At 36.4% G+C, this 11,376-nt stretch overlaps 1 protein-coding gene across 1 annotated transcript; it reads left to right on the top strand.

Annotated features, from left to right (window-relative positions):
* Positions 1-9,340: 9,340 nt before the first annotated feature.
* Positions 9,341-10,354, top strand: LOC128869801 (piggyBac transposable element-derived protein 4-like). Its single transcript, XM_054112399.1, has one exon. It carries the CDS (start codon positions 9,341-9,343, stop codon positions 10,352-10,354), a length of 1,014 nt encoding a protein of 337 aa, XP_053968374.1.
* Positions 10,355-11,376: the final 1,022 nt, after the last annotated feature.

Genomic DNA, 11,376 nt, shown 5'->3' with positions numbered 1-11,376 from the left:
TGTACTGGATTAATATGGGTTTTGACGGTCCGTTCGATGTCATTGGTCAGATTAATGTATGTTTCTATATCGATTGTGTGAATTATTTTGAATGTGCCATTTTGTTTTCTTGCTTCTCCGGTATTTACAACTAGTAGATAGTAGTAGTAATTCTTCTTTATTTATTTATAAATGTTTCATCTTACATTACAATAATTTTTACAATAATTCGTTTAAATATACATATAAATACATAAAGAAAGAAATAATAAATTTGTGGCAATAACAATGTTGTCTGTCACAACTCAAAAATTAATCAAAAATTGAACTCTGCAATAAGAAAATTTCTATAGCGTAAGGCTGAGTATATAAAGCAAGTTAGTCTTTTCCAATTGTGGCCATTAAGTATATCTATTACTTCTGCTTCATTTAGCTTCGCTGCGTTTAGGTATTTTATTCTGATCTCCTTCAGTACCGGACATCTTCCTAAGAAGTGCTGCATATTTTCTTCCTCGTTTAAATTGCAGAGGGTGCATTTTTTCTGAGCATTTCCATACGTAGTTGCATTTAGCTTCAGTAAACCACATCTTGCTTTGAAAATTGTCGTAATATCAGCTAGCCGCATATCTTCTTTAATATATGATTCCCCTTTTGAGTAGTCTAAATGTTTATAAATTCGCTTCTCGCTTGACTGTGCTTTTTGCCTTACCATGTTGATATCTTTTACTCTCATTTCGGTAAGAAGTTGCACACAGCGATCTTGCCAGTTTATAGAAGTGATGTTTTCTTCAAACTTCAGACCGAACTCCATTCCCATGTCGTTCAGATGTTTAAGCCAAAATACATGTTTATTTAAGATGCCTTGTGTTAGTTTGTGTGGGAGTCTGTTGCAATTATATTTGTAAATAGTTTTCCAGATATACTTCATGTGTAATTCTAAAGAATACATGTGGCTATCTTCTATATTAGTTTCTAATGTTATTGCATAATTTGGAGTGAACTCGGGTAGTTTGAGGATTCTTTTAATAAAGTAGCGTTGAAGTTTATTTACCTCATCGAATAAGGCATATCCCCAAACTTGCGCTGCGTAGGTTTGGATCGCTCTGCATACCGCTTGGAACAGCTTCCATTTTGATTTTAATGAAATGAATGGCTTCGCTAAAAAATCGTTCCATGTGCAATTAATACTAGCTTTTGCTGAAGTATTTCTGGCTTCTAAGTGCTTGCTGAATGCCATTTTGGGTGTGAGAATGACACCAAGATATTTATATTCGGCCACCAATTTAATTTCTTTACCTTGGTACCACCATTTTTCAGCCTGGGAAAGTCGTCCACCTCTTCTAAACACCATCATCTCCGATTTATTTTGGTTTACTTCCATATTCCATTCAGCGCAGTATTTCTCCAGGTTATTAATCATGGATTGCATGACTTTAGGGTTATCCGCTAGGAGAACGATATCATCGGCATAAAGGAGAAGACGTATATTCATGCCCTCAACTAATAGACCACCTTCCAAATAGTCGTGCAAATCGTTTAGATATAAAATGAACAATAATGGCGACAACAGACATCCTTGTTTCACACCAGTGCAGGTTTCAAAATAGTCGGATACTTCTTTTCCTGTCCAAACCGCCGATCTAGTATTACCGTAAATATTTTCTATGAGGTTCGTTATTTTGCTAGATATTCCCATCTGTCGAAGTTTATAAATCATCGGTCTCCTCGGCACCCTGTCGAACAACTGTGTTTACAACTATTAGCTGTGAGTTGGTGTAGTCTAGTATTTGTACGTCAGCTAGTATAGGGTTTTTCAGTAAGAGCGCTTCAACTTTTGAACTTTTATGAATAAAACACAAACGGTTTGACTTTATTAACTAATTTTTTTTTATTATCGAGTTTGAACATATACATTTAAGTATGAAATTCGATTTCTTTTGCATGACCACCGCGTGCACGTTTTACGAAGTCCAATCGTTGAACCCAATTTTCGACCACTCTTTTGCATAAATCGGCCGAAATTCCAGCAATTTCGCGTTCAATATTGGCTCTGAGCTCACAAATCGTCGCCGGCTTGTTACTGTAGACCAATGACTTCACATAACCCCAAAACGGGACGGCTTGTTAAATGGACCGTAAAATGGCCGTAATGCTCTTAAAGTAGCAGCAACAGAACGATTACTTTCATAAAAAATTTGCACGATTTGCAATCGTTGCTCAAGTGTGTAGCGTTCCATGATGAAATGTATACTAATGAAGTTTACAAATGCCAAGCGAAAAAAAATATTGCGTCGTTCGCCCCCCATATCGGAAAAAAGTTGAAGCGCACCTATTGAATAACCCTATACGACTGGTATGAGGAAACTGGAAACCAAGGACATCAATTTCGATAAATCCTTTGTCACAGTATTTGCTTCCAAAGAGGAATGGGATAACGGGCTCATTGTTAAGACAAATGACTTCAGCATCTACACAGATGGCTCAAAACTGGACAACCAACTAGGTGGAGGGGTCTACTCCGACAAACTCGGAGTATGCCAATCATTTCGCTTACCTGATCATTGCAGTGTATTTCAGGCGGAAGTCACTGCCATAAAAGAGGGACTTAAAGAAATAAAAACGAGAGTATTATCCGCAAATGAAGTCTTCATTTACTCGGACAGTCAAGCAGCAATAAAAGCGCTGGAATCAAAAACGCACTCGCCAAAAACAGTTCTAGAATGTTTTAAACTACTAGATGACGTATCTAAGCGCTACAGGGTGCACCTTATCTGCGTACCAGGCCACAGGAACATCGCAGGAAACTGCAAGGCGGATGAACTTGCAAGAACCGGTACAAAGCTCGATCTCGAACCGGATAAGGCGCTGATACCCATGCCCATAGTCACTTGTAAATTACTTATAGACAGGGAAACCATCAAAAAGGTAAATACAATCTGGCAAAACCTCACAACATGCGAACTAAGCAGACAGACATGGCCGAACTGGAACAGCGGTCGATCGAAGATCTTGCTAAGATTCAACAGAGAATCTATAAGAAAAATGATAGGTGTTTTAACTGGTCATTGTTTAATAGGCAGCCACGCTAGAAGGTTAGGACTCCCTTACTTCGATTTCTGTAGAAGCTGTCTTAATACAGAAGAAGAGGAGACAGTCAGACACCTTTTATGTGTAGCGGACATAGCCCATCTAAAACTAACGAAGCTCTGCTCGTTTATTAAAGCAACCGGATGGTTTGAAAAGGAACACGTAGAGTAAGGATAAGCTCCAGTGGTATCACAATGGACCTGCCGAAGGTCTAAGTGTGTCTTACGACAGCCACCCTACCTACCTACCTACCATGAGGAAACTGTAAAGAATAAGTCGGTGTTAACGTTTGATCGAGTTTATTATTATTATTTTTTAATTTCTAATAAGGCTTTTGTGAACTAATCTATTTTTGTGCGTCAGTACAGTACTATGTCTATCTTCTTTCACTATTTCTTCAGTATAGGGTTTCGAAAGCTTGGTGCCTAATCTTTTGTTTCTTTTCACGTAGATGCGCTGTCCTGGAAGGTAAACTTTAAACTCTTGTTTCTTTTTATTGTGATATTGGAGGTCTTGTTGTTGTTTTCGTGCAAGTCTTTGTATGTTGTCTTGTCTAGTTCTTTCTATGTCGTCTGGTGTAAATGTGACTGCTCGTCCGAAAAATATTTCTACCGGCTTTTTCTTTGTGACAGAATGTATGGAATGGTTGTATTCGGAGTTGGCGCGTTCTATCAATTCCTCGAAGTTTCTATGTCCTCCGTTTTCCTTGATGCAACGCATTATTTCTATTAAAGTTGAGTGAAAGCGCTCAACTTGGCCGTTAGCCTGACTACGGTATGGGGGTATCGTGTAAACATCTATTGAAAGTTCATTAGTCAACATAAATTTGATTGAAATAGAGTTTAGTGAAGGTTCGTTGTCAATAACTATTTGTTTAGGAACCCCAAAGAAAAATATGATATCTCTCAGAGGCTTCCTAACGTCTTCTATTGCTCTGCAATGGAGTATTTTTGTCAAGGCGTATTTAGAGAATTTGTCTAGGGCTGTCATAATAACTTTTCCTTCAGTTAGGAATAAGTCTATGTGAATAGTGTGTCCAGGATATGTCGGTAAAGGAGTTTCGTTTATTACGTTGTTGTTTGGGCGTCGATCATACTTGTTTTCTTTGCAAGTATTGCAATTCGCTAATACTCTTTTTATTTTGCTAATCATTCCTGGAAAAAAGTATTTTTCAATAATTTGAGCTTTATTTTCATTTGTGCTTCGGTGCGCTCGGGTATGGGTTTCTAAAATTATGTTTTCTTATTCTTGTTCATTGGTAGCGTCCTGCAGCTGCTTTTAGGTGTATCGGGCTTTGTAGTTTTGAAGTGAAGGGCGTAAATGTTTTGGATTTTGCCTATTATTCTTTCGGGTGCTTGAATTCCGTTTATTACTGATGGAATGATGGATCGTCTGAAAATTATGGTTCTACTATTATGTGTTGGTGGTAGCCAGGGAATATTATCTTGAATTGGTAGCTAGAAGATTCTTCTTGCTTAAAGAAAAGTTGATTTTTAAAAACGTGAATGGGTGCTTCTGTCGAGGGTATGAGATTTTGATTGGAACTTTCGTTACTGTGAATGGTGGGAGTGAGAGAATTTACTTCTGTGGGTAAACGTGACAGCGTATCAGCGACCACGATGGTTTTTCCGGGTTTGTATATTAAATGATAGTTGTATTCTTCTAGTATCGCTTTCCAGCGCTTCATCTTGCTATTGGTATTTTTGCTACTAAGAGCGTAGGTTAAAGGTTGGTGATCGGTATAAATTATTATTTTTTTAGAGCCGTATAAGTAGTTCCTGAGAGAGTTGAGTGACCATATTATAGCCAGCATCTCCTTCTCATTAGCTGCATAATTCTCTTCTGTTTTTGAGAGGGTCCTAGAGATGAATGTTATTGGTCTATTTTCTTGTGATCGGACTGCTCCTAACGCAAAATTTGAGGCATCAGTTGTAAGTTCGAAAGGTTTTTCAAAATTTGGGTGAGCTAACAGTACTTCTTGGGAAATGAGAGAATTTTTTACTTTGTTGAATGATTCGACTGCGTCTTTATCAAGGGTGATTGGGGTATTTTTGGAGGCATTTTTTGAAATATATCCTGCATCGTTTCGTAGAAGATTTGTCCGAGGTTTTGCGATTTTCGCGTAATCTCTAATGAATCCTGCCATTCAAAGGAATGATCATAATTGTTTCAGATTTTTTGGAGGGGCCATTATTGCTATTGCAGATACTTTAGTTTCATTCGTTCTTATTCCTTCTATACCTACGACATATCCTAAGAATTCTAACTCTTGTTTCAGAAACTCGCATTTGTCCAATTGGATCTTCATGTTTGCGGACTCTAGGGTCTGAAATACAATTTTTAGATTGAAGTGTTCGAGTGTGTTCGTTCTCGTCTTTGCCGAATATGATAATATCATCGATGTAGACATAACATCGTTTACCTATGTGTTGTCTCAAGATATCATCAAGGGCTCTTTGGAAAGTAGAGGGGGCATTTTTCAACCCAAAAGGCAAACGCACGAACTTATATTTTCCATTGTCTTTCTGCATCAGATTCTTTAAGGGGGATTTGATGAAATCCGCTCTTGAGATCGATTGTTGAGAAATACCTCTTCTTGCCAAGATTAGCAAGGCCTTGATTTATTTCGGGAATGGGATACTTATCGGCAATTGTAACAGCGTTTAGCTTGCGGTAATCTATTACCATTCGAAATTGTTTACTTCCTGAAGAATCAGGTCTTTTGTCAACAATCCAGACAGATGAATTATAAGGAGATTTGGACGGTCTAATAACGCCATTCATGAGAAGCTCTTCAACCTGTTTTTCGACCTCTTCTTTAAGGGCCATTGGATACTTACCCCTATCCAATGGAGCAAATTGGGCTATCTGTAGTTGGACGAATTTCGCCTTTGACAAGAGTAGTATAGGTGAGCTTTTCGTTTGGTTCGGAGAACAGACGTGGGCATTGCCTTACAAGGTTGTGTAGCTTTTTTTGTTGCTCCACAGAAAGATGTGTTAGCCGTAAATTTATATTGTTAACGTCGCGTGAAGCTTTTTGCTTTAAAGGTATTTTCAGGTTTGGGTAATTGGTCATGTAATTTCTATCGGTGTGTATTATTGTTTTTAGCTGTCTTAAGGTATCGTTACCGATTATACCATGAAATGTTTCCAGAGCGGGCAAGATATAAAACTTTAATTTTTCAGTTTCTGGGCCAAAAATATTGACATAAGTATGATGGGTTATTTCTATATTGCCTGCCACTGAATTAATAAGAAAAGGTTTTTCGTTGGGTATTGGATTTCGTATACGTGTGGCTTGGATATAATTTTTATTTGATCCTGTATCAATCAGGAAATTCAAAATGCCCCCATTTTTTGCCATATATTCAAAATATGCAAGCGAGATTAATTAGAGAAAATTAATTAGAGATTAATTAAAAAAATAGACATTGTCAGTGGTATATCCGTCGTCTGTGTTTCCTTGTACCTCGCACAATTTCTGCTCGTAACTATTTTCGCTATCGTCATTAGTGAATAATTGATTCGGGTCGACATCAAATTCTTCTGTAGCTTCTTTATCCCTGTCCTCATATGTAATATCGGTATCCGTATAATACGTTCGTTGCACTTTGTTGGGGGGTTACGTTTGGTGAGTCATTGTTCTTTTTTGAGGAAAGTGATTTTGTTGATAGTTTGGTCTGTTTTGGTAGTTTACTTGACGAGTCTGTATTGACTGGTCAATATCCATGGGTACAGGTGGTTTTGGTGGGAAATTTGGTCGGTTATTGAAGGAGTTTCCTTGAAAGAAGTTAGGTGGTTGTGTCCTGAATTGGTAATTATTCGGTCTAGGCGGGGTGGTGTTATAATTTGGGAATTGGTAATTATTTGATCTAGGCTGGTTGCTATAATTTGGGAAGTTGTTGTGAACGAATGGTCGTGGTTTGAACGGATGGTTATTTCTAGGTTGTGAGGGAACATAGGCCAATTCTGGGTAAAATTTATTTTTAACATTGCTTTGAAAGAATTCATTTTGTCGAGGTGGTCTTGGTGGTGCAGTATTCTGCTTACCTTGGGCATAGTTCGTACGGAATGTCATGTTATCTAACTTCTGGCACAAATGTAGAGCCTGAGATAATGTTGTTGGTTCGCGTATGCTGAGGAGCCGAGGTAAGTCTCCATTTAGCCCGCGAATGAAAGTATCGAGAGCCTTCTCACGATACGAGCTTGTCATTGCATAAATAGTCTCTTCACTTGTATCTTGGCATGCAATTTTGTCTAGAATTAGTGAAATGAGCTGATATACCTTTTGGAAAAAGGTGGGAATACTATCGTGGCGTTGAGCCAAAGTTGTCATTTTGGTACTCCAAAGTACCGATATCCCGTTTATCCGAGTAATGCATCATTAGGCATTTAAGGATTTTTCCCCAGTCTAACGGAGTTCTGTAAGACTCCAATGCAGTGTCGGCATCGTCAACAATTTTGCGAAATATTTCGGCGTATCTTTTAAACTTTCGTAAGCCTTAAATATTCGATCTACGGTCTTTTTCCAAGAGTTGAATTCTCCTGGTCGTCCAGAGAATTCTCTAAGGCATTTGACCATGTCAGGGATTTTGTCTAATTGGCTGACATTGTTCGCGTTTAAGGCTATTTACTGGTCCCTGTCGTCTGGAATATTAGACCTGGTCAATTGGTTTAAGACCAATTGTGCTACCTCTTTAATAAATTCTGGATTCATCTGTTGATTTGTGAGTGTAAAGATGTACGTGGAATTTGAAGTATTCGATGCCTGTTGGTCATGTCCGTGATTAGTCGCTTGATTACCGATCCTAAGTCTTTGAATTTGTTCGATAATTTCGTCCGCTTTTTCTGTCATTGTGATTTGTTTCGGATTCTTAAACAAAATTTAAAGATTTTTCGTAGTTGGATTTTTTAAATATAATATAAGAGCTTAAATTATTGATATGTGATTTGCTTTAATCACATTTACTTGTTTTTCTTTTTTCTAATTTCCTTTTACTTCTTCAATTTAATATTTTTACTTCATATATTTGTTTTTCTTCGAGAAAAAGAATTTGTGTAATTCCCCCTAAATTTTGTTTACGTAATTTTCTTTTCTTTAAATTTGCAGCATTTTTTCAATTATTTTGCATTTGACTTCCTTGAAAACATTTAATTTATTTTTCTTAAATTTCGTTTACTTAATTTTCTTTCTGCTAAATTCTCAGTATTTTTTTAAATATAAGAGTTTAAATTATTTAAAAAAATTTTTCATTTAATTTTTCTTAAATATTTTTTTACTTTTCTTTTCACTAAATACAATTTTTTATTTAATTTTTTTTTGAAATTGGTTTGCTTAAATATTTTCACTAAATACAATTTTTACTTAATTTTTCTGAAATTTGTTTAAAAAAAATTTTTTTTCTTAATTCACAACTTAAATTAAATTCTTACATTAAGATGTTAAGCTTCATGTCCAGCGTTGGCACGGTTGGTGGTTGTGGGTGCTTTGATTTCTCCCTTTTCTTTAGTACTCAGGATCTTCTGCACTTCTTGCTTCCTTAGTGCCTTGCGTGTAGCCGCTTTGGTGTTTATATCTTATTAGACGCACTATGTGGTTTTTATTTTATAAAACACACGCGTAACCGTACTTTTTATTTTCCGGTTATTTACAACGCACGCTGCTCCGTCCTGTCACGGCCGCGAGTTAAAACTCCGGAAGTTTTTAAAGTAAAAAAAATATAAATTTTGTTTAGAAATATAAATTTTGTTTGTTAAAACGAAGTGACAATTTTATTTTCTTAAAACTAAAACTAAAGCTAAAGTTTTATTAGCGCGAAGTCGTTACCTCTGCTACCGTTTCAAGGGCAAGCGCGAGTGCATTACCTACGGATGCGAGTGCAATTTGATTCTAAGGAATTTGTGCTTGCCGACGTTGTGTCAGCAAAAAGCGTGGTACACGATATTTATTTTTGTGCATTTTGAATTTGTTTCGTGTTAACAACCTCTCTCCTTAACCCTGCTCCGTCATCCTTCGTCAAAATGACTACGCGCGATTTTATTTTAAAATTAAAACCGGTTTTTTTAGATTGTTTTGGTCTGATTTTTCTGATAGCGTTAGTTGGTTAGAAGCTGTTGGTGGACGAAGACGTACAGCAAACAACGCACATTGTAAGTATTTTTTTTTCGTTTATAATTTTTTGCCGTAGTCAAAATGACGAAAGATGACGTTTGTGTAACTTCCAGTTTTGACGGGGTACTTTTTTAGTACGAATAATTTTATCGTAACTCTAAAATGGCTAATCAACAATCACTAACAGATAAACAAATTGAGAAATTTCTCTCTTGTTGTGATAGCAACGATGAATTTGAAAGCGATGACAGTGAAATAGGTTGTGACACAGAAGTTGAGGAAGAGGATTTCGTTGCAAACACCAGCTCATCATATGAAGCAACTGATGAGGATGAAGATAACGTTATTACATGTGAGAAAACTATACTTCGAGGGAAAAATGGTCATAAATGGTCATCAGTTAAAGGTACAACTCATCATTATGGGCTAAATATCGTACATAAAAGTCGAGGGCCTACCCGTCAGTGTAAAAACATAATTGATCCGTTCGACTGTTTCAAACTGTTCATAACAGGAGATATCGTCGACGAAGTTGTAAAGTGGACAAATGTTGAAATAAATCAACGCCAATCAATCTTACTAGCAAATACGGATCAGACACAACGACGTAACACAAATGCAAATGAAATATATGCAGTTATGGGTATATTGGTGTTGACCGCTGTTAAAAAAGATCAGCATTTATCTGTGGAGGAATTATTTGACAGGTGTTATTCTGGATCCATCTACGCAAGCGTTCTTACCAAAGCCAGATTTCAATTTCTTATGTCCTGCCTGCGGTTCGACGATAAATCTCTGCGCCTGCAATTAGTGGGTGATAAATTCGCACCCATCAGAAAAATATGGGAAATGTTTGTAAAAAAATGCAAGGAAAATTACAGTCCTGGTCCATACCTTACAGTGGACGAACAGCTTTTGGCTTTCCGAGGCAAGTGCAGTTTCAAGATGTATATCCCGAATAAGCCTGCCAAATATGGAATTAAAATGGTGATGTTATGTGATAGTGGAACCAAGTATATGGTGGACGCAATTCCATATTCGGGCAAAAATTCGAACAATACTACAATGCCTCTTGGAGAGTTCTATGTGAAAGAGCTTACGAAAACTGTACATGGCTCAAACCGAAATATTACAATGGACAACTGGTTCACTTCAATACCTCTGGCAAAATCATGAGGGCAGAGCCCATACAATTTGACAATTGTCGGCACTCTTCGGTCAAATAAAAGAGAAATTCCAGTTCAGCTAAAAGAAAAAAAGGGTCGTAAGTGCGGTTCGGCCATGTTTTGCTACGACAGCAACTTAACATTGTTATCGTATAAGCCGAAGCCAAACAAAATGGTTTATCTTTTATCCTCATGTAACGAACAGGGCACTATCAATTCCAATACAAATAAACCCAACATGGTGGAGTTTTATAATAGTACCAAAGGAGGAGTTGATACATTCGATCAGATGTGCAGTGTTATGAGCTGTTCAAGAAAAACTAACAGATGGACATTATGTCAATTTTTCGGAATTTTAAACATAGCTTTCATTAATTCATATATAATTTATACCCATAATGTGTTTCAAGGTGGTCAAAAGCCACTAAATCGCGTTAATTTTATGAAAAAACTTTTTGCGGAACTCATAAAAGAGCAACTAAAGGACAGGCTTGTTATGCCAACAATAACATCCACTGTGAGAAATGATATCGAGAATCAGCTTCAAATAAATAAATCTACAGAATCTGAAAACAAAATACCAAAAAGTTCAACTGGAAAAAGAAAAATATGCGCAGTTTGTCCTTCTGCTAAACGAAGAATGACAAAGGTCGTTTGTGCAAAGTGCAAGAAAAGGCTGTGCGGCGAGCACAAAATAGAAGTTTGTGACTCATGCTTTATATGAAATAATTTATCTTAAAACTAATGTTCCTTTTTTAGTTTAATGTATTATTTATAAGAAACTATAAGACTTAATGGATAAAAATGTGATTTATTTTTTATTTGAAATGTTATATAATAAGTTGTTTAAAAAACCATGCCAATTGAAAGAAGGCTATTCAATGTTAATTTTACGCCAAAAAAATAATAAAATTTTATGAGTTTCGTTAAATATTAATTTTAAAGTATCTAAATAAAAATAACAAATCAATTTTGATACCTATTTTTGTTGACAACTTTTTTTACAGCTTTTTAAAATACATCGTAGTCAAA

The sequence above is a fragment of the Anastrepha ludens genome, chromosome X, assembly GCF_028408465.1.
Source record: "Anastrepha ludens isolate Willacy chromosome X, idAnaLude1.1, whole genome shotgun sequence".
Lineage (NCBI taxonomy): Eukaryota > Metazoa > Arthropoda > Insecta > Diptera > Tephritidae > Anastrepha > Anastrepha ludens.
The sequence above is the reverse complement of the archived record's forward strand: the minus strand, read 5'-3'. Positions and strand labels throughout refer to the sequence as shown.